This window comes from Erithacus rubecula, assembly GCF_903797595.1.
Source record: "Erithacus rubecula genome assembly, chromosome: 11".
Lineage (NCBI taxonomy): Eukaryota > Metazoa > Chordata > Aves > Passeriformes > Muscicapidae > Erithacus > Erithacus rubecula.
Genome location: NC_136663.1, coordinates 15755360 through 15779596, shown reverse-complemented (window position 1 = coordinate 15779596; position 24237 = coordinate 15755360). Strand labels below are relative to the sequence as shown.

Here is a 24237-nt window from a genome sequence, read left to right as displayed (position 1 = left end):
TTCTCCTGCTAGTGTGCTGGGGAAGTTTGGACGGCAAGGTGGGAAGTAATGAGATGGCAGCTGTAGATAAGCCAAGAACATATTCTGCTTTGCTTTCCAGGTCTGTGGCCTCATGGCAAGCCCCTTTTGTGCTCTCAGGCCAAAGACTTGGTCTTCTCCTGAGAAACTGCCATCGTCATTTGTTTCTAAAGAGAGTGCATTGGAGGGGTCTTCAACAGCAGCAACAACTCCTTCCTGAGCTGGTGTGTGGTGCCTCGTGGTGCCCCTTCTCTGAGAGCTCTGAAGCCATGCGCAGAACAATGTTTCTGTGTATTTCAGAGATGAAACTCTAAGCACACAGAGAAAAGCAGAAACATGGCAAAGGGTGGTTGTGGGTTTGAGATTGCAGCTTGGGAATTGTGGGATGTGAATTCAGGTTCTTGCTCAGCTGTTCTGCAGCGTCTCTGCCAACTTTTGAAACTGGGCAATACAGCTATCCCAGAGAAAATGATCAGGAGAGGCCAAGGTAGTGTAGGTCCCTGAGACTATATAACAGTACAAGACAGCTGCCCCATAGCTGGATCCCATGTACTCTGTGGGGTTTCTGAAGCCTTTGCCCTTCTGCTGACTTGCATCTCCACTTGTGGGCCTAGTTCTGTTTTGTCAAAACAAGCTTTGTAGGAAGGCTTCTGCTTTCCCCTGTGTGCCTCATGCCCTCCTTTCCCCTTGTCCCTAGATTAGGAGCGAGTGCTGTAAAATGCCAGAGCCAGCATTCAGCTGCTGAAAGCTGTGCTGGTGCTGAACATTTGCACAGCAGCTCCCTCAGTATCTAACATGGAGTGCACAGGCTGACTGGTGGCTCTGCAGTAGCAGGGGGCATGCAGAAAGGAGGAGAAAGAACTGTGAAAAGATGAGGCTAAAATCAAAGGCTGAGAGAAATGACAAAGAGAGCAGTGGATGTTTCTCTCCAAGAACTCATGAATCCTGAGGTTTCCTGCTGCCTTCCCACATTTTATAAATGGACTGAACAGATGACAGTTTATATATAAAAACCTAGCAAGATGCTGCTAGTCTTCTGTGAAATTGGTTGGATACCTAGTGATAAGCTAGTATTTAGTAGCAGTTTTCCCTGTCATGACAGTATGAGTCCTAAATATCCAGTTTTATTTGGTGTCTTTTGTAATAAGGCAGATGATATTCTCATTAAGGCATGACTGGGCTGCAGCCAGGTTCCCTCTGCTCAGACTGGCTGGTCTGACAAGATGCTTCTGGGCTGTTACAGCTCTTGTGGAGACCAGAGCCTCCCAGGGGCTGGCTGTGATGGTGCTGCCTGCTGGGTATGTGCACACTGGTCCTGTCTCTGGAAATGGGAAAACATCAGTGCAAGGGAACAGGAAAGAGGCTGTTGAGACCATCTTGTTCTGGTAGGAGGGGCTGGCCAGTGGCCTAGTCTGCATCCTCAATTTGGAGCCTCTGCTGGCCTGTGGCTTTAAAGTTTTCTGGGGTTCTGCAGCAGTCTGTAATTGCTCTGAGTCTAAACTGACCTGGCTTGTGGTTAATCATTTACACATATTCCACAGACTTGCCCAGAAAGTGGTAGGCATTTTTAGAGAGCAGGATAACTACTTCTCTAATGCCAGCAATAAAATTGCCATTTATATTAAAAAGCCTAGAGTGCTTAAAATTGAGTTGCAAGTAGTAGATGAGGCATTGCTCAATTTTCTCTTGCCCTTTCAATATCACAGTCAATTTTTGCTGCTGTTTTTAATAATAAATTGAAGGATATGTGCATGCTGTAAACCTTTTAGCTATGATTAAAGTCTTAGATTTTTGTTTCTTTTTTCTTTTGTTTTTAATTAAGTCTTAGTAAATAGATGATTTTAAAATAAAGTGGAGACAAGTTCTGAATAGAGTCCCATATGTTACCTGACGGAAGGCCTTTCTCATATAATATATTGTAATTTACTTAACATTGCTAATATATTATAGCCATAACTGCAGTTCAGCAAGAACTCTGCAGTCATTCTGTAGGGAACTCAGCCCTAAAATTGCATATAAAAATTTTGTGCTACTGGAGCTTGCTGTAGGTTCAACTTGCTGACCCACTCAGTGATTTTACTAGCAATTTAAACTAAAAACACCCATTTGGAAATCTTCAAGCTATTTTGGAGAATTCCAGAGTGGGTTTCTACTCTGAAAGTGTCATCAGAACAAGCTTGCATTGCTAATTGCCATATATCCTCTCATATGTCTTACAAAGAAAGGCCTTAAATTCTTTTGCCCACTGACCTCCTAGACAATTTAAGCCCCAGTGGAGGCGTACTTCTTTGAGGGTCTAGATTTAGTTATTTTTGTTTGCTTTCCAAGTATGAAGTTAAAACTTTATAGATTAATTTCCCTTTTGCCTTAATACAACAAAACACAATCTATCAAATACATCACTGCAAGCTCACCTTAATAATCTGAGCCTTTAGACTCACTCAGCCTGAGAATAAATTGAAACATACTAGAATTAGGTTCTTGAAGGAACATTTTATCCCACAGGAGTTCTAATGAGCAGGTAACAGACAGACTGGGCAAGGACCTGAATAACAATAAAACACATTAGGGATGGAAGCTAGCAAAATGACAGAAAGTGCAGCAAAACAAAAAGGAACAACAATGGTCTATAGTCTCAAAGAATACCAATGGAATTATTAAACCACATATTGGAACAATGTTATTGGAAACAGCACTAGCTGAGATTGAAGCTTTCTGCATGAGATTGTGAGTGGTACATGTGTGTATAACTGTCTCTAAAGGAAGTTTTGGGGAGCTTGAATCTCAATAACTTTGTTTTTGGGGTATTTCAGTCTCTGTTTTGACTCTCAGTTATCTTGCACTTTGCAGTTAAAAAAGCAGGGCAGAGCCTTGTCTGGCTCACGTTCACAGGGCACAGAGTGCTCCTCTCCAGTGACAGTCTTAGACATTTATCCAGCCATTCATATTCACTGTAGTCATGGAGTGACTTGATAGGAGAAAAGCTGACCTTTGTTTATTTCCATAGAAAAGAGCAGTTTGTTTATACTCCTCTCTGGCTCTGTAGTCCTGACAAAGCACAGTGGAACAGATCTGAGCCTGGCTTTGACAAAGGATGTGAGGAGACTGGCCATGGAAATGGGACAGAAGGGACTGGGGAGTCCTGCTCAGGTTTCTCAATTTTGTAGTGGTTTCTTTCAAACTGAATGCATAATGGATTGAGTCTCTGGTTTCAAAAACAAAATGTAACCGATTTGCTCAGCTTAGATATTTTTTTCCTACTAGTCTGCATCTTTAACAATTTTGTGAATTTGCAATCAGACTCTTCCCAGCTGAAGTAACTTTAGTTTGTATTCTCACAACTGATGTAAACCTTTTGTGGAAGTAATATTGATATCTTTTTTAATGGGATTTTTAGCTGCTCTCATTGTGCATCAGTATTAATATAGGAATACAGCCTTTAATTTCCTGTCTGTATTCCTGTTTCATTTAATCATAAAAAAATATTAATCCACAGACTTTCTTTTTTCTTTCCAGTTCATTAGCCAAATTTAATGTTTATCTCATGAGAGTGAAAAATGTAGGGAAATAGTTAATTTCTATTTGTTATGCTGTTTCTGGTGGAAATATATAACAGATTTAGGAATGCATCTGGCTTTCTTTTTTGTGCTATGTACTACTCAATGCTGCTGAATGTAAGGAATAAAATCAGTGCTGCTCATTTTCCTATAATTTGAAGCAAACCATTTTCTTCTAGCCTGAAATTCAGAATATTTCCCAATCCCTCTGTGTTCAGAACATGAAGGAAACACTCATCTGTTTAGTCCTAAAAAAGAAAATTCAAATGTGGCTTTAACATGTCTCTTTGCTGATGTGGGCTTCCTCTGACATACACTGATTGCCTGTCATACTCTCTAAATCAAAGCTACAGATCTGCATGCTCCCTACTACCCCTTCTAAAAAGAGATCTAATTGTTTCTGTAGGCAGCTCGAAGGGCAGTATACACAGATTAGTAAGTGTATGCATAAAAATGTATTATGAAAGTTTATACTTTGTATTTATTTTTTATCTGCATTTTATCTGCGTTTCAAGAATTATGGATGCTAGCATCTAGGAGATGACCCAATTTTGTCACTGTCATAGGAGGGAATCTCTCCTAAGGAGATATTTTTTCCTTGATACTATTCTTTTGTGAGCCCTCTTGAAGCTGTTCTGGGTCTTGAATCAGAGGTATTCTGGTTTTACTGGATACACCTATGAAATATCCCTTTTTAAAAATCTGAGAGTGGATTAAAAGTGTTAGCTTGGATCACTCACAAACATCTATGAAACTCCATAGTTTTGACTTCCAGTGTCCTACAACCTTAGATTGCCATTCCAGAATCCAATAGCAGAACTGCAGAAAAGCCTTGGCTCTTATTTTAATTGTGCTATGAACATAAGGCAAAACTTGAAAATATGACAATAGGTAACTGTTTAACTCAAAACCCACCATGGGAAATACGGTGATTTTACCTTTTACATCCACAAAGTTTCTAGAAGGCACTTTAGAGCTGCAATAATGTAATTGTGCACATCTGCTGTGTCTTTTCTTATCTCTAATAATCTACTTTTGTTGTAAAGCAGTGTATCCACTAGTTAAATAACTAGGTGCAGGTAGCTCTTATTTAACAATTATTATCTTTCACTTCTTACTGAGATAAAAATACAATAGAGATTCTAGAAATCAGAATAATGAGCTGGTCATCACCAGGAACATTAGCATTTCTATGTACCATTCTAGGTTGGGTACAAAATCATTTCAGATGGAAATTCACAGAAGTGTATGTGTGAAGTCCAGTAAGGTTCATCCTTCCTAGCACTGAGGACATGGTTTAGTGGTGAGCATGGTGGTGGTGCTGGGTTGATGGTTGGATTTGATGATCTTAAAAATCTTTCCCAACTTTAATGATTCAGTGATTCTATTCCTTAAAGCTCAGTGGCCCATCACTACATTTACTAAGTGGGTGAAAATGCATATTAAAAGACATGTTGTCATGAGCTCTCTGTAGGACTTGAAAGTCTACAGTTCTAGTCATATACATAATGACCCAAAATGTTTGAATTGAGGCTGCTCTGGTTTAACACTTTTATCACAAGATAATCTTGAAGGAAGTTTTTTGTCATAGCATCTTAGAATTGAAGTCTCTGGGGTAGCTGGTGCAGGAAGGACAGAGCAATAGGCTCCTGTGTGCTGTGTAGGCACTGGTCCACAGGGAAGGGAAGGGGGTATCATATTATGGAGCACAGAACAGTATTTTCTTGGGTTTAAAAACACATCAACAATTAAAAAGCATAGCTGAATTGCTTTTCTGAAGGACAGAGATATCTCCTGTGTGCAGCCTGGTGTGCAGATAACTGATTTGAACTTCAGTGCTTGGAGCTCACACACAAATTGTCTCTGAGCTTCTTCTCCTTTCAGCTGTTGTAAAGTAGGCTGCTGCCTGCAATGTAGCTTTGGGAGAGGGAAATCCAGTTCATATTATATCAGGGTTATTGTTCCTAGATAGAGCACTTTTCAAAGGGGTTTAAGCAGCCTGGAAATGTACATGCACTACAACTTATTACCAGCAGCTTTTCAGATTTTAACAATTATTCTTAGAGCAAAGGAAAGCAACATTATTTTTGGTTTATCATCTCTACATAAAACTAGGTCCAGACTTTGGGTGACCCTGGCTGCCACAACTCACGACCTCAGTGCACACCCAGCATTATTTCTTCAAGCTGAGACACTTCAAACGTGACACTCAATAGATGGCAGCTCTGAAGAGATAGCTGAGGAATAAAAGGAATTTACATACTTTCAGTGTGAACAGCACAGAGCTGATCACCTCTCATGCAGGGAACTAAGCTGGTACATTCCTCACTTAATTTACCGTTGCACCATTAAATGCAGGTTACAAGGGTGTTTGCTCTTTGTTTTAATGTTTTAGCTCTCTAACAAATCCTCACACAGACTTTCACAGCTTGGAAAACAAGCTGTTGCTTTAGCAAAATTCCATTTCACTGCAGCTTCATGAGTTGTAGTGATGACCCTTTGGGCAATGTAACTACATGTCCCTAAAGGAGTATTTAAGTACCATCTTCCTTTTACTGTTAGACCTTGTTGGACATAGTTTTTCCTCAGAAATTTGGCAAAAAGCTACTCTTGCAGGAAAAAAAAAAAAAAAAAAAAAGCACAACACAGCAGTGCCCAAAATTATCTAATCATTCCCATTTGCAAAAGCAATTCTGTGAGTGATGAAAATCAGCATGTGCTGGTTTCTGGCAGCTTTGGAAGTTTATTGGCAGCTTTTACTGTAGCCAGTTGTCTCTGGTGTTAAATTCCTGTATGCATAAAGACCTTTCAGTAGACTGCTGGAGTTCCTGGGTCTGGCCCATCAGATCTGTGCATGGATACAGAGGAAAAAAAGTGTTTCTGTGCTTTGCCTTTGGACAATTCACCTTGATTTCCAAAGGGAATGGAGATGCAATGAAAGTGTTGGAAGACCTCAGTGTGGAAAGGGTTCAGGGTTGTGCTGGGTACGTGCATGAGTAGGGAAAAACATATATTTGCTGGATGTTCTTTTCCAGTGTCCTTACTCAAATCACTAGTCCTGACCACCTATATGCCCACTGCACTTGTTTTTCACATGCTCTGATGTAAAGTATTAAATTGACTGTGTTTCTGAAAATAAAATGTCCTTTTAAATTTATTTCTATGCACAAATAAGTAGCTTCTGACAGCCCTGGCTCAGAAACTGACATCCATCAAGACAAGGAAAGAGTTTTTTATATTATTATTTCTAAACTTAGATGTGAAGCACATTAATATTCTGTTGTGGCAATAATGATCACTTTGTTACACATAGAAAAGTGACATAAGCAGGAAGATCTTCACAAGAACTTTGTATCTTAGTGAAAAATCCTCTCCAGGCTCTGAGCATAAGAAGTGTTGATACTGATGCACAGGATTTCATGTACCTTTATTTAGCAGATTGGGGCTGTCTGGAGAGGAAGGAGGGAGGGACACCAATGTACACATCTGTGCAGTGCTTTCCTTTCCTGTTTTCTGGGTGTATTATACTAAATATTTCACTTAGCTTTTTTGTATTTTGAACTGCAAATTGTGAATGACAATACTATCAGAAGAATAATGTGAACAACTAGACCTTCAGGTCACTAGCTGTGTAAAAAATTATCTGTATGTTTTGCTATGGATCGTGCTGAAGTGCAATTCATCAGGGGTTTTCCTCCAAACTGAATGTTGCTCTTCCTGTTCACAGCCAGTCAGAATTGAAGAGCACTTTCAGAGTCCTTTCTCTTTGGAACTGGATACCATAGGAAGTATTTATTTAAAACCATTATTTCCTTGTCAATCCAATTTGAACTTGGATTTGAAGAAAAAAAAAAAAATAAAAGAAAGTAGTGTCATGTTTGCTTGAGGGACTGAGAACAGCATCTGTACAATCAGTGTTTGAAATAACCCTGAATTTGGAAAGGCTAGACCCAGTGTAACACCACAGCCCACACAGAGCTCTTGGTTTACAAGTCTCTGTCTTAGAGTTTCAGCACATTTCATTAATTTCTTCAGGTTTTAACTTTTCACAGCATCTGATCCAAAAAAGGGGGTTTTACTCTGTACAGATTTCTTTTTTTCCATTGAGACTTTGAGTCAAAACTGAAGAAACATTTTCTTACAGAAATGCCCAAGAATTATTTTGTATGTTAATTTATTCCCATATCTCATTGAAATATTTACTTAGCCACAGTTGCTCAGGCAGAGTGGAGTCTGAGCCATGTGGTTTTCCAGTGAATGTGATAAAAACACAGCCTTGGTCGAGCTCCACCTGTTTTTGACAGGATGCAAAACCCCACTCCATTAATGTGAACATGCATTTGCACTCAGTTTAAACATTGCATATGCTCCATGTCTAATTCTAGGTGACTCTGAACATATGAGCTTTCATTTGCTGGCTTTTAGCTGTGCATCCCCCAATGCAAAATTAAAAATAACTGTATCCAGATAACAGCAGAGCACTTTTCACTCCAGCTTCTTAAGTGTTGTGTCTTCACAACCCACAGATGTTCCCATGTGCATCACTTGGCCACCAGGCACACAAGGGGCTGCAGCACTGGAGTCCCTGTACCCCAGACACAGCAGTGAGAGTTGGTCTTTGTGAGGAGAGCAGCATCAGGCCTTTGTGGATGTGCAGCCCAATGCAGGCATCCTTAGTCCCTAGTTTAAGAGACAGTCTGCTATAAATAGAAACAATGCCAGTGGAAAATAGAACTGGTACCTGCACTTCTGTGCAGACTCATAACACAGTTTTGTTGAGTTCTCTATGGATCAGAAAGGCCCTTACTCCTCAGTTATGTCTTTCCAAGCTGTCTAGCTTATGTTAGATTTGTTATAAAAATAGTGAACAAAATTTTTAATTTATCAACATTTCTCATAATGTGTTATGGGTTTCTTTTGATTTTGCTTTTTGTTTTTTCCCTTTCCCCCAAAACTCCAACTCTTGCTAGCATTTTCAACATTTTGCATTATAAAAGTAGTTTACTGCAGAGCCTACCAGATCATCATTTGAAACCAGATTTTCTGGCATCATATGGAAAATCTGCTGTGGACAATCTTGGTTAGTTTTGCTTTTATTATCTATTGTGCACTGCAGAGGGATTACAGCTGTCTTTTGGTTGCTCCCCAAGGACTCAGTTAATCTTACAGAGCAACCACAATATGTGGTGTGGCAGTTAACTTTCTTCTGGAGAATCTTCTGTAACTCCTGTTGGGGATGGCAGACTCTAAAGAGGAGCACAAAGGACTTAAGAAATAACCCAGTGTCAAAATGGGCAGTGGATACACATCTGCAAGTGGTGTTGCTTAAAGAGACTAATGAGGCACGAGCAATTGTCACAAAGCTTCCTGGGTGTTTTGGTGCAATAATGCAGGATTGTCAGCCCTTTGCATGTCTGCAGGATCAAACCCTGGGCCTGTGGGTTTGACAGGTGGGATAAAAGAATAAATTTTATTTTGTAGCACTAATGTATTCTGTATATCCTGAGAGGCCTGACTTCTTAAGCAGTGCCTGATCTTCTTCCTCAAAAGCAGAGGCATATGGTAGAAGGGAGAAGTTTGATGTGCATAGACATATTGGCTGCTCATTTTAAGCAGTCCTCCAGGTGCATAAAATGGCTCTGTATCTGACCTTTGTCACTACTCATGTGTCTAAAAGAATGGTGCTATTACCCTCTGGATCTTCATTTAAGATCATGGTGAATCATTTGGAGTATTTCAGAAAAGTAATGCAGTAAAAAAAAAGTGTGTATGTTCTTTGGAAATAAGAAGGGGGATCTCCAAAGTGTTATTTAAAAAAAATAGAGATAAATGTGTGTAATGTGCATGTTTAATTTTTGTGATAAAAATGGTATAGATTTGTGTAAAACCATACCTACAGTGTACTTCCTGCATCCATGATTGTGATCCTGTCCTTATTTCTTCAGTATTATATTTCATGGTGTGTTGAAATCACGTTTAGGGGGATAAAAATAGTATATCTTCTGTTGTTTTGGCATCCAACCTCTAATTTACAAATATAATTTATGCTAATCTTGAAAGTGCTTCTCAGATACAAAGTAAAATGTGTCATCCTTAGTATATGTGTGTATAATTTATTCTGATGGGGAATAGACATTTCAAAGCCATTTCAGCCCTTCATATGCAGAACATTTGATATGAGCAGGGCAGCTGGATGTTCACTGCTGTAAGAGCAAGGAAATAGTTAAACCAGCAGCAACTACTCTCTTAACCCAGAAAACATAAATACACTATGGGATAAATCACTGTTTGCACAGTCAAGCCAGCTTGTATAAAATACTTGAGTTAGGTATTTTTATTCCTTTTGTTTTGCTGATGATTAGTCATTTCTACAGAAAATTCTTCCTACATGATCAGTTAATTTTTAGTGACTTTTCTTCTGTCTCTGACTCAGATGGCTTCCCTGGTGCATTAGAAGCATGTCATGGGGCGTTAGCTCTGCGTGGGCTTGCAGCTCCCTGGAGGGAAGGAGCCTGGCCATCCATGTGCTTCACTTGCCCTGTAATTCATAGATCTCCCCAGTTCCACAGAGAAGCCTACAGACTCCCAGCTCAGTTTCTGCCAGCAAATGAACCAGTACCTGTGATGAATCTTCTTCAAGAACAAGAGGAGCAAGCAGCTGCTCTTGAAACAGTTTCTCTTGGCTACCTGGAATTTCAACACTTAGAAGGATGATGACCTTCTAAGGGGGTCCCTGACTGCAATGTATCACAGCAATATCACAGCAAAGAAATGGTAAAATACCTTCAAAGATGCTACATCCCCAGCAGAGCACATCCACCTTCCTCCTGCTTTGAAGGTCAAATCTCATAATCAGGTGTAGCTCCCTTTTTGAACTTGTGTTTAAAAAGCAGAAAATCCATGTAAAGCAGCCCAAGAAGGAAAAAGGAACCCATATAAAGATGAGGAGAACTACAAAGTGGTTCTTGATTCCTGAGGGATAAAAATAATTCAGCGTAAATTTAAACTGATAGGAGAATTTTTACATGAAAACCAAGAACAAGAGTAGATAGATGGCTGGGAAGAAAATACATCTCCAGGGTATTCTGACTTTGTGGTCTCAGTCCAAGATTCCTACTCCTTACAGCTGCGCTGAAGAATTTAAAATTCCATTTTGTTTATAGTTAAACAGTGACACCAAGTAAAACCAAAGTTTTCATACAACTATTAATTTCTTTTCCAGGAATTAATTCAGTTTCTGTCTGGGCAAATAATGAAACTGCACAGCAAATTAAATTTGTTCTTTGCAATGTTACATAAGAACAATGCAAACTAAAAAGACCACCCTGATTGATACAGATGGTCTCTGGATACTTTCTATTTGCCATGTATTTTTCATCAAAGTGATGAAAATTTATTTGTATTAGTTTTCTGACTTAGCAACTTGAAAATATGTTCACAGTCAACAGGAGTGTTATGACTCATGGCAAAGCAAGGTGGAATGACTTTCCTCACACTGTTTGCATTTAAAGTACTTTCTGTGTTCATTTTTAATGTTTAATCTTCCTCTGTAACTTTAACTCTTGTGATGTGTAATGAAATGAATCATATAAAAGACTTTCTCTTCTGTAGTTCTTCAAAGATGTTCTTCCATTATTCTGTGCTGCAGTTACATCAATACTCCAGTATCTGCTTGGTAGAGAAGGGCAGGCAGAGCACCAGAAGTGAGCTGTGGTGTCCAGCACTGCCATGACCTAAGCCTATGTGCCAGCAGGCTGACACTGCTGTTGGAGCAGCAAGGCCAGTGTGGTTTAATGCTAGCCCACTTCTGACCTTCAAAAACTCAGCTGACAGAGAAAGCCTGTGTGGAGATATAATGAGACTCATTGGATCCATCAGCCAGATCTCTTGTTCATATTTTAGAAATGAAAGCTGGAATCTGCTGTTACTGCTTTAAGACAGATCCAACTGTATTGGCATTTGTTGTAATGATTTGATTCCACCACTGTGTGGAAGAGGGAGAGGGGTGGGATCTTGCTTTCCTTTCAGTGCACCCAAGGAGGGAGCCTGTAACCCAGTAGCACTTGGTCTGCATTGGCCTGATTAGCTTGGTTTGGAGAAGGTCTGTGATGTGTTTCTGTAAGGACAGATGGCTTACAACAATCTTCTTAAAGGTGTATGACACCAACCTTGGCAATGTCCTTTTCTCCACCCGTGGCAGCATCAGTCACTAGACTGGGCAAACACTGAAGTGCATTTCCAGCAAAGTCAGCTTTGATGTGTTTAACTTGAGTGATCATATGATTAATTTTGTTGTTATATAATCGTGGCTCTCTTTGCAGACAAATGTCTTGTGTTTTTAATGGTTGTTTAATGTTGTACATAATTCTTTGTCAGAGAAACATTTGATCCTGGCCAAGTTCAAATTGAAAATTCCAGAGGAATAATCCAAATCTGCATTTCTATATATATTAATAAACTAGGTAATACTTGCAGCAACTCACATAATACAGTTTTGAAATTAAATAGAACTCATTATCAGTACAATGAGGAGCACAGAGTCTTACCTGTCAGAAATAATGGAGTGAAACCTACACAGTTGCTTTCTCTCTCACTGTCTCTGTAGTCATTGATGCACAATAAGTTATGTGTAAATCTTTGTCAGCCTGTTGTGCTGTAGTGGGACACATGCTAGCCCCAGCCAATTCCTATGGCTGTGAGCAGGAGGAGTATATAAATAAATCCTTTCATTCTGTCTGGGTTCATGATGTAACAGCAAGAGTGGGCATTGCACAAGTCCAAATGGACCTTCAGGATGCTGCTGCCTGAGGGCAGGGGCTGCCATGTTTGACATCTGCCATCCTGCTTTTGAACTTGTGCTCTGGGTGTGAGTCTGGAGTTATTCCTTTCTCTTCACACACCAGGGATTTGGGTCTGCATTGGCACCCCCTGTGTGCTGTGCTGGTGTGAACTGGTCAGACTCAGCTGGGAAACACCCACTGCCCCACACTGGGAATTGCTACTGCAGTTAGGAACAAGCCTAAGCCTTTTGTGATCCTGGCCAATGACCAGGGCAGTTCCAAAGATTAGAGGCTAGTCTTCTTCAGCTTGTGGTTTACATCAGCAGCTGAGCATTTGCTCCTACATTCAAAGACAAATGGATCCTCTTCTAAATGTGGCCAAAAATGGGAGAATGGTGCCCTGCTGTTTTTACCTGGTAGCTGAGTAGAGGATGTAGGAAAGCAAGACCAGCTGTGATGCTGAACAGCAGCAAGTTCTGTTCTCATCTGTACCCACAACCTCTCTCTGACCTGGCTATAGGCTCTTTGTTCTGCAGAAAGTGTAGGAAGCAGGTGAGGGTTTAATCTATGTTGAAATTCAGTAAAGAATGAAAAAAATAAGGTGGGGAACAAAAGGAAATATTTCATTTAATTGTTTAATAAGACAGTGCATTTAGATACCAGGAATACTTTTTGTAAGTTTTAATTTCTGGAATAAAAGATGCAGCACTTTGGCAAAAAAAAACCTCCCATGTTTCATAAAAAATGTAGTTCTGTGTATTCTTAAGACAAGGGTGAAATATATCACCTCAGAGGGATTTGTGCAAGTCTGTCTGGAAAAGAACCTGGCTTATAGTGAATGTTCAAACATCTTCACGCAGCAGTGAAGTAAATGCAGTAATTAAATAGTGTAAACTGTTAAGAATTGCAACATTGGAGACATGGCAAACTGAAATTTTCTTTGCTAAACGTGATTATCCAATGGACTTAAGGAAGGAATCAGACTCCCCACCTGCATTCTTCAGCATGTTTGGATAGTAATCTTCTTTAAATAATATGACAGGCTCTTTCTGTAGTCCAGTGTCAAAGGATTATATGATTTTCAGAACAATTTATTAAAGATTAGTAGAGGCATAGTTAATCATTCAAACTAGCTACAGGTTTTTTTAGAAATATTCAAATTAATAAGTTCTACCTTTTGATCTTTCTGGCCGCAAATCCCTTTGGAATTGATGCCAATTAGGATTTAGTAACAACTTGGTTATTAGCATGGACCAATGTGTGCATACGTGTGGCATGGCTGTGTGCACACATTTACATATGTGGGTAGGTGTCAGTGCCCCTGGAAAGTGTCACTTGGTCAGTTAGACTTGTTCTGCTGTCAACTGGACATCTCCACTTGGAGAGGAAATGGAATAAAAAAAGAGGGAGAGTAATAAGCAAACAAGATTCTTCCTTATCATGCACAAAGCTGTATATTGCTCATTGCCAGTCTGATGCTTTTAGGACAGTTAGATACAATTTGTGTTCTACCTACAGTGAAGATGAGGACAATATCAGGAAATTAGATGACCTTGCTTACTCTTCACACTTCTGAGAAATGTTCTTATCTTTTAAAAAGGAAAATATGTTCCAGCACCAAATTAACTGCACCAGCCCAAGGCAACATCAAGTAAGAAACTTTCAGAGAAGTTTAGAACTTCTCTCTGTGTGAAGGGAAAACAGGAGCTAATTAGAGCTTTCTGATACTTCACAGTTCTTGTACTGACATTTCTATGTGCCTACAGTGATACCATTTCAAACCTCCTTGCAGAGGCCCACGTTGACCTGTGTGTGCTGCTGAGTTTCCTTGTGTAGTCACTGACTTTCCTGAATTGAAATGTGCTGGTGGTTTGCAGTATAAACACCAGTAAGAGCAGGAATAATATCAAATTCTCAGTCATGCCACCCACAGGAAAATGCAGTATTTGGTATGGTAGCACTTGTTTCAACTGAATTTTCCTCCTTCTTTACCTGTGTTTCTGAATGGCTTGAGGTTATTTTCTTCCTGGTGTCCCACAGTCCATGGGCTTTTCATCTCCTACACTTGTAATTTACTAGTCTGAAGCTGCTTGTGTTGCAGATTTATGTCGATTTGATGTAATGTTGAGTTTCCTATATCCAAGTAATTTTTAGAACATTTCTTCTTTACCACCCTTTAGTCTCAAGGGAAAAGATTGATTGGATGCCATGAGCCTTGTTTCCCAAGCTACATGAGCATCTGTAGTCAAATATGAGTGTCAAGGAGTGTGGATCAATACACCATGTTGTATTTCTAATGTGTTATTCTTTTCCCTATTCACAGTCTCCTGTTTTCCTGAAAACTCAGTTCTGACTTTCAATGCTTGAAATTTGTTCTGTAGAAAATTTCTAGCTACAATACTATGAAACCTGACAAAAGCTTTTCTTGATTTCTTCTTGTAAAATTCTGAGTGCATAGCAGTGTATCTATGTCTCAGTTGTTGGCAGCTTAAATTGAAAAATAGACTTTTCTAGCAGTCATCTTCTTTTCAGAGAAGAGTATTGCTTGTTTTCAAATTCAAAAATGTGATCTGCTTGTCACAGGCAGAACTGAGACCCTGGTTCCAGGTACAGTTCAGGCAAAGGAACACCTTTTACTTATATTTGTATTTTCTCTTACAGCATAGGTGGAGAAGTAGCAAGAGGAAATGAAGGCAGCTACGTGGGGAAACATTTCCGCATGGGATTTATGACAATGCCTGCTCCTCAGGACAGACTGCCACACCCCTGCTCCAGTGGCTTCACTGTCAGATCCCAGTCTCTTCACTCAGTTGGAGGAACTGATGATGAGAGCAGCAGCTCTCGAAAGCAGCCGCCTCCAAAACCCAAACGAGACCCCAACACCAAACTGAGCACCTCGTCTGAAACAGTCAACACTGGAACAACTAGCAAAAGTGGGAAACTGCCAGACAGGACTGAAGGTAAACACTGTAATTCTTTGGGAAAAAAATGGGGTTGGTGAGCCAGTCTTAAGATTATCCTGTGGCATTTAAGAATTGCTTGTATGTTTCCCAATTTGTGTAACAGTGCCAACACAGGTATCCTAGACCACTCATGTCTAAATGTTGGACCAACTATCCAACTGTTCTGGGTAGTTTTGCCTTTAGCATTTGTCACAGAACTGCACCACTTACACGGTCTGGATGTATACTGGAGAATGAGTTGAATTTATTCAAAGTGAAGGGGAGAAGAGATTGCTGTCAGCTGGAATGTAGGCCAGTGTTATCTGCCCACCAGTCAAGGACCAGTGACCGTATCATTAGCATGGTGCAAACCACAGCTCTGGAAAGGGTTCTCCTCAAAAAAGGAGTGAAAAACAGAAATAAAAAGAATACTCCATGGCCCTGAAACTCCACAGCAAGAAAATATCATCCAACAGTAAAAATTTTAGCCAGGATGATATAATGGATTGTCCAAAGCTTCTGTTTGTGTCTGAGTCTAGATTTTCTCTTCCCGTTCCTCCCAGTTACATTTCAGCCAGTGCAGCATTCAAAAGAGAATGAACAAATAGTTTTAGTAAGGATATTGCTTCCTTACTGTGCACTGCTAAAGATGAGTTGACGCTGTAGGGAGCATCTCCTTCCTTTATTCCATACTGTAAATACATTCTGTGCAGCAGTAGGACCAGCTGTACTCTCTCTCAGGAGAGATCAGGATGACTCTGCTTCACAGTGTGAAGTGTAGGAAGGAACTCATAAGGACAAATGGTTTGATTAGTGCTGGTGTCTCCCACTGCTGTGCTACGGATCAGTTTTGACATCCTATGCAGCACATTGTCCTCCTTGTGTGTATCCCTTTGCTTGCTGTTGTGGCCAGAAATGCTTGTTGGCTACATTCATGCTATCACCCCCTGATTTCAATACATAGAAAGATCATATCATTGGGGCTTTTTGTTTGGTTTGGGGTTTTTTTAAAGGGAGCAGTCAATTTTTTAACATAGATATACTCAAGGCTGGTACAATATGGTGTTTAGATGAACAGACTGGATTTCTAAGATGTTTTGTTCTCACTGGGAGAAGCTTTGCTATCACCTGTGTGCGTCAAGGTAACATTTGTTGTGATGAATTTTCACAGTAATCTGGCTAATATAGGAATGTTTATATAAAAGCTATTGTCATACATTGATGAGAACCTCTAAAGATGAGCAGAACAGATGGAAGTCAAGGTTCATTACCTGCAGTATTGATTGATAGAAATACTAGACAAGCTTTGTCACTGAATATGAAATTATGACTGTTGCTCTAAAATTAATTCCCAGCAAATTTAGTATCTGAAATTTTGCTCAGAGAATTCTGTGAAGCCCTGATTCTACTAGTCTTGGTTTTTTTTTGTGGGCCATTAGTTATGCTTTTACCTATGTAGCAGTTCTCATTCTAGTAGCTTTGAATTCAAGATATTCTAAGTCTGCCTCTTCCTAATTTCAGGTGAGAAATTCCATAGGATACAATATTCATGTTTTCTTTTGGATGTCTTTGAAAGCTCAGGTCCAAGAACAGGCAGGTTTAACTTTCAGTCACTGTTGTCTATATTGTACCCAAATATTTGTATGTACATGTGTCTCACAGATTTGCATGCACTTGTGGTATTGCAGGCTGAATGACTACAGCCTTTTCCAGGAACTATGGAAAATAATGATGAAAACCCCTATTGTTTTTTCATCAACTACCATAGAATCTCTGCAAATAAGCTGTCACAAAATTGTTCCCAGCTCAATTATTTTATGGCTGTGCAGAATAATTCACACTATAATGTCTATTGTCTAACCCTGTGGGTACTTTGAAAAGGAATATGCTACATTTTCTAGACAACCAGGGACAGTCTCATCACTCCTTTTTATTAAACATGTTTACTTTTTACTTTTTGATAGTGATCTGGTTTATAGACTCAAAAGCAGTAACTGATAATAACTTTGATAGTCTTTACGATCATGGTTAAATCAAAATATTGAATCTATCCCATCATAATATCTGCCATAACATTAGATTGGTTTGATTATGTATGACTTTACTGCAGACGGGGCAGAAGAAATTTGGTCTTGAGTTTGCAGGACCTTTTCCTCCTGAAGCACAAATAGCAACAGTAACACCCACACTGGTTCTGTGCACTTTTCCTATAAGTGCTCTGGCTTCCATCTTTGTGGGAGTGTAGAATCTTCCCTTAGGTTGCAGTGACCCATATTGGCCCTGTCCCTGTGCCCTCAGCAACATGGCAACACTTGGGTTTATTTTGTTCACCCCAGCCTACCTTGGCTCTGCCTGAAAGAGCCCTCTCCAGCCTAAAGGCGTCATTCTCCTTAACTTGACTTCAGCTTTGTTGCCATGTTTCCACAGTTTGTGTCCTTCTTGTGCTTTAATATTCCATTTTTCACTCTTCTGGCTGCCTCTCATATGCACCCACTGAACGCCTTCCACCCAAAGCATTTCTCCTCCGTGACAGATTTCTAGAAAGAGTTTTTTTAAAAATGTGGGTTGTCTTTTCTTCAGAGTTTTCAAACTCTGGTAGGAACAGCAAACAAATGGAGCTGTGCCCCATGCATCACACATTGGAAGTGAGAAGTGTTCTGGAAAGGGTAATTTAAAATAACATTTCAGCATAGAAGGCATATCTAATCTTGATCCTGAAAGGCTCTTTATTGAGAAAGTGCAGGAGTGTAATTAATTGATTTGTTTTCAGTGCCTGATCTCACAGAAAAAGGAAGTAATAAAACAGTATAATTGGTTGATGTTACCAGCCTCAAGCAGTGTTTTTTTGATATGATCACTGCATGTCTACAGATCTGCTGCAGTGCAAATAAAAAAGAGGAGTGAACTGCATTTTGAAAGTTAATTTTTTGTTAAAATTCTGCTTAGTAATGTCGAGTACTACATTATATAAAGAAATACTCATTAAATATATAATTTAATTATAAAATTTTATTAAAATTTGATTAATGTCTGCATAGTATACACATGTAGTGAAAAAGCAGGTTCTATATACTTGCATATATACAAACATGTGCACATAGACACCAGTTAAATCTCAGAGTAGAGTTTTCAAAATAAGCCAAAGGAAAATTACTCTGATGTGAGAAAATACTTGCACTTCACCCACCTCTTGAACCCTCTCAATTTGCTTAGTGTTTTCCTTCCAAGTGTCTTGGGAAAGAAGATATCCCTCTTTCTGCTGCCTTCTAAGCCCTTGCAGTGAGCTCAGCAATTTCTAAAGGTGGGCAGCCTGTAAGGAAAATTTTTCTCAGGAGAAAAGCAATTACAGGAACTGTAACTGAGCTTGCAGTCCAGCTGGTCTCTCTCATAAATCTAGTTTTCTGTGAGCTAGACTGGTGGCTCTTCATTGTAAATTTGAACTTTTGCTACTCTCATTAAGCAGAGTTTGGATTAAAGGTATGTAGCACTTTTGCTGGTTTTGCACAGAGCTGGTTTCCTTTTATTTTCTACCTGAGTGAATAATGTATTTAACCTGAACTTTGAAATGGTGTCCTCTGTGATAACCATGACATTTCCTTCCTTATAGCCAGATCTTATTCCCAGATCTTTTCATCCATGCCTACCAAAGGAAGAATATCATTAATGAGCCCTACTCAGACCTAACAAGTCTAAAGGGACTGACAGATGAGTTCTGGTGGGTTGACCTGTGGGCAGTTTCAGATGCTCCTGCTCTGGGCTGTGTGCTTGGCCTCCTGCTGCCATGGGGCCCAGCGCTGACACAGCTCAGTGCAGTGTTTCAGGGTCGTGTTTTGGAGGCACAGCCCATGATGAGCTGTGGCAGAGGAGTGGGGAGGCAGGGCTGGCGAGCAGCATCCTGTTGTGCAGTGAGCACCAGGCTTGTGCCGTGGCTCTTGCAATGAGCTCCCTTGCAGCAAGGGCCATTGTCACTTGGCCTCTGGTGCTGCTGCAGTGGGGGATGTGGGCCTGGGGACAGGAAGGGCAGCATGGCCAAGCAGCACAGGGTGTGCTGCCCCCTGAGCTCCAGCTCCAGGGCATCCTCCCAGGACACGGGCTCCTCAGCCATGTGCTCAGTTTGGGCTGCAGTGGGTCATTGTACCTGAGAGGCCTCAGTGCTTGCCAACTGTGCACTGTGTATTTTACAGCTCATTTTCCTCTTTCCACAGCCTGCACTGTGTTTTGAGCACAGCCCTTTTCCCTGTGGGAAGCTGCACATTAGCTATATAAGTATAATGTGAGCTGGTATTGAGCCGTGTGTAGAGCAATGCATATTCCTTCACACACCGTAATCTGATTCTTGATCTCAGTGCTGTCTTACCCATAATTGTTTGTCTGCTGCACTGTGTCCCTTGCAGCCTGTGAGGCTCGAGAGAGCTTAACTTGAATCTGTGCACATCAGGAGAAGGGCAGGCTCTCATGAAGGGAAAAGTCAAAGCCAGAAAAGTCAGAAATCACAGACCTTGTTGTCAGCAGAAGAGGTGGAGTTGGCTTTCAACTAACATGCCTGACTCCAGAGAAGGGTGTGCCCTGTGTGTCCAGGCGGCATGGGGATGCATATGGTGCATTCATCAACGTTAGAGCCATGCAACTCCTAATGGAACCCTGACATGTCTTTCCCTTTGCTCAGCCCTTCCCCTCACAGCCCCCTTGCTGCCCCAGGGATCAGAAGGGTGGAGGGCAGCACTGGCCTGACCATTGGGACTCTGCCCAGCAGCTTGTTCCCACTGACCTGCATTGAAGCAGGTAGGACATGGCAAAGATTTTGGTCTGTTCTCTAGTATTTAATAACCTAGAGAATTTGAAAAGACTTTGCTTTTTGGGGTGTTGGTGGTGGGAGTAATTTTTCAGTGCTTTGGGATTTGGTTTTCTCTGCTTTTGCCAAGACTTCGGTTTGCCCCTCCCTGCAGCAAATCAGTTTTCAGATTGCAGCTTCCAGAGCTGGTTTACTTCCCTGCATCACCTCCTTCAGCCCTTCATCTTTCCAGGTCTGTTTCCTCATCCTTCAGATAAGCAAGGCAAGGGGAAAAGAGGGAACCAATATAGCAGTTCTTATAGCTGTTATAATAGCTTTCTCTGCAGAGCAATGAACGCAATGTGATTTTTGGAGGGATTTATAAACAAGTTCTGAAGCCACAGAGGGAATATGTTCTTACCCTCAAGGCACATATGCATACTCATTAATGTTAATGGAAGCTGCAAGCATTGAACAGAAAATAGACCAGGCAGTGGTAAAAGACACGAAGCTTTGTTACCCACTTGGGAATCACACAATGCCCAGGACTTGGCAGTTGGTACTTTAGCTGTGTTCTTCTAGTCTATCCTGTGTACTTAGTGACTTTTTTTAAATTCTTCTTAATTTAACAAAGCTGCTTTATATATTCCTCCTCGCTCTTTTCATGATAGGATGTTGCTCATTTGCTGCAACTAGGCTAAAAAAGCCCAAAATTAAATGTGCAGCTCCCCTGCAGTACAGCTATTGTTCTGCTCTCAAGGGTGATAGAAGCTGTGATGTTCCTGATAATGGAATAACCTCAGTAATGTGAGTTCAGGGAGTATTTTGCTGATTTACCAGATTAACTGCAAATGCAGCTAGTCCAGGAGGAGCTGCCTGCCCTCAGCTGAGGCCAGCAAGCTCTGCTAAACATTTGTGACTCCTGCTGTGAGCATGTGGGCTTTTCTGCACACTCAGTGCAGAGCCCCAGTGCTCCAGGGCTCAGGAGAATTTATAAGCCTGGTCACAACCCCAGGTCCAAACTGCTGGTGAATTCACATTATTCTGCCCTGGAATTAGGTGAACCATCTCAGACCTAAGAGCAGTGTGGGGCATAAAGCAGACAGACTGTGTGGGAGATTTTCTCAGGCTCCTTTCTTCTGACTGTACAGGTCACTGTAGCCCCTGGACATTGCAACCAGGCAAGGAAATGTGAGCCACTTATTCATGCAGTTACCTGGGATCTAGGACAGAGTATTAGTGCAGGTTTCACATCATATGGAAGTCACTAGTCTGCTTTTAGAGCCAACCCACTCCAGGAAGTACTTCAGATGTACTCTTTGAGGTGTCTGAATCAATAATCTCTGCCAGGAAGACCAGAACGAAGAGGGAGTCTCTGAAGAAAGCTGTAGTGTGGGTGGTCTTGTTCACTGCATGGTTAATTTGCAGCCTCGATAGACAGACCCTATGTAACTGTAAGGTTATAATATCAATAAACCTATTCATTGTCAGCAGGTCACTGTAAGTCATCATATTTGTGACTTTATTTCATTTTTGTTTTGTTTATTGCCTCAGGGGACCATAGTACTGAAATATTATGAGCTGAAATACTATGAAATACTAGATTCTTGAATTATTTTGCTTCACTGAATGGCTCTGAAGTCAAGGCCAGGAGAGAAGGGGAGGAGAAATCCAGGTTAATTCTCTTGCCTTATTTTGACAGCACATCACGAATAGTTAAGTAAAATGAAATGCCTCTGAAACTGCAAAAATAACAATCTGAGAATACTCCTACTACACTTCTGTTTCACATACTGTCCTTGGCATGTTTTTCTGTTAAAGGCATTGTGGACAAATGAGTAAGGGCTTGAGGGATCAGACTGAAATCCTAATGCCTCTGTTTACTCTTAGAGCTGGTCTGTGATAATAGATGTGTGTGGCAAAAGTCACTTGGAATTAAGGAAATAAAACCACAAAACATCTGTGCATTTTATTACAGAGCAAGTACATTGGATTTTCATCTCTGTGTCTTACCTTGTTTTTAACTGGTGCCCTAATTATCTTCTTATTTTAACAACCAAATGAGACGAATCCTCATGAAGTGAAGCATCACTGAGCTCTCAAAACATTCTGTGCCCCCTGCACTCACATTGGCTTTACTGGGAATGCACAGTGCTTACAGAATCACATCCCAAGAGACTCAAGTCTAGCTCCAGGTGAGATCCTGTCATGGCCAGCCTGTTTCATTGGTAGTTTCTTTCCAATGACTGTTTGAATATAGTAGTCTTGGTTGGTGCACTGGTTTGCTGCTTTCATCCCTTGCACTTGGCTTAATGCTTGGTGACATCAGGCAGCATATGCCTGACATGCTGCAACTGTGTTTGGCACTTCATGCTTTTCTGTCCGTCCGTGGGCAAACACTGCTGTGCTGGGGTAGTGTGCACAGCACTGACAGCTCCACATAGCACAGCCTTCTTCTTGCAGTGCATCAGCTTGCCTGGCACAAGAGTACCAGCCTGGGCTTTTCACAGATGCAAGAGGGCAAAATATGAAACAATGCACGAATAATTTTGGTGCTGATTTAGTGGCAGTAACTTTGAACCTCTGGTGTGTCAAACAAGAATATCCCAAAGTCTGATGTGGTTTGGAGCTGGCTGCTAGTTCAGCCAAAAAAGGCTTAGAAGTAGGCAGTAAAAAGCTGGAGCATGGTGCACTTGACATCAGCAAGAGCTTAATATTCATTTCTGGTACAGTGGTATAATATTTGCCATGGTTCCCATAATTTCTCTAGGATAATCAAACATAAATAATATACTATCTTCAAATTCACGATCCTCTTGCATATAAGGATTGAAGAATTATAGCTCCCTGCCCAGTGGTAAAACAAATACTACAATTACAGGACTCTCTGAGCATAAACATGCCTGGAAAAACCAGCAGTATTACCTTTGGGTTGTTGGCCCTAATGGTGCATTGTGAGATTAAGGAGATTGCTGGCATTCTCCCCTCCATGCATGACTGCAAATGCATGACTGAGCTCTCTCCTATTTCCTCTTTTAGGATACCAAAAGATGGACTGGCTATAAACCTTGCCTTAGAATTACTGGGGTGGTTCCAGAAGTCTCAGTTTCAATGGGGTTAGGATTTTGTTTATGACAGTGGAAGTCATTTAATATCTGAATTTTGGTGAATAGGTTGGTAAGTAATCTTTTGATTAAAAGAAAAATATCCACAGCCAAAAAAGCAAACATACCAAAGTCTGCCAAGCACAAACTTGAAGCTATAGGACTAGTGTGGATGTAAAAGCTTGATAAGATGTCTAGCCTACTTAATTTCTTAATTGTGTGTGTTTGCAAGCAAAGGCATGGAAACTTAAAATGTTCTATGATTCTGAATTTGTTATTTTCTGTTAAAGGTGAAGTAACTTTCACTGGAGGTGTGGTCAAATATCTGAGGTGACTCATTGCCATATGATCCCAGTTGTGCAAATGCATGCTTGCATGACAGTAAGGGTTATGCCAAATGGAGACTTCTGTAAAATAATACTAAGCATTGTCTCCCACGGGTGTAAGTGGAGGAACAGCCACTGGCTCAGATGACCTTGAGCATTTCACTTGCCCCTCAGTGTCACAGACTCCTGCTTTGTAACACACAGATAGTGACAAAAGCTTTGTTTAGTGAGGTAATTTGCAATCAGCTTATGATGAGAATGTTTATGCTCACATTGAAAGCTTGAGCTGTTGAGACACTGCTTTTGGGAGCAGCACTGTAGAATGGGGCTTTTGAGTGGAGAAGAGAATATGTGAAAAACACTGTCTTTGCAAATGTAAAATTCCACACACCTGGCAGGGCTTAATTTGTGAACTCAGGGCAGTCACTGTGGAAACCAAGATTTCAAGCAGCTACTCAGTGCAGGAACTGCTCAAGTTCCCTTTTTCAACCTCCTGTTGGTATCACTGATGCTGCAGAGTGTGAATAAGGATGGCAAAATCTTAGCTGCCATTGTGGTGCAGCTCTGAAATGCTGAATGCCATGGGTTTACAGAACAGGCAGTCCCAGGAGATGGTGTGTACCAACCCCCACAAAACTCAGGCTGTTCTGAGCTGTGCTCTGCAATAGACAGTGCCTTAGTGGTGGGGATGAATTCCTGCAAAGGGCTTTGCTTCTGAAAAACAACAAAATGAAACAGG

The 24237-nt window shown here is 40.7% G+C and overlaps 1 protein-coding gene across 2 annotated transcripts in view; it reads left to right on the top strand.

The window, feature by feature from the left end:
• NYAP2 (neuronal tyrosine-phosphorylated phosphoinositide-3-kinase adaptor 2) overlaps nt 1–24237 on the top strand; it is a 137091-nt gene that overhangs the window by 53949 nt on the left and 58905 nt on the right. For both annotated transcript variants that reach the window (XM_079315068.1, XM_079315069.1), the window contains exon 4: nt 15017–15315. In XM_079315068.1, the coding sequence (XP_079171194.1) occupies nt 15017–15315 (299 nt within the window). The remainder of the gene's footprint in view (nt 1–15016; nt 15316–24237) is intronic.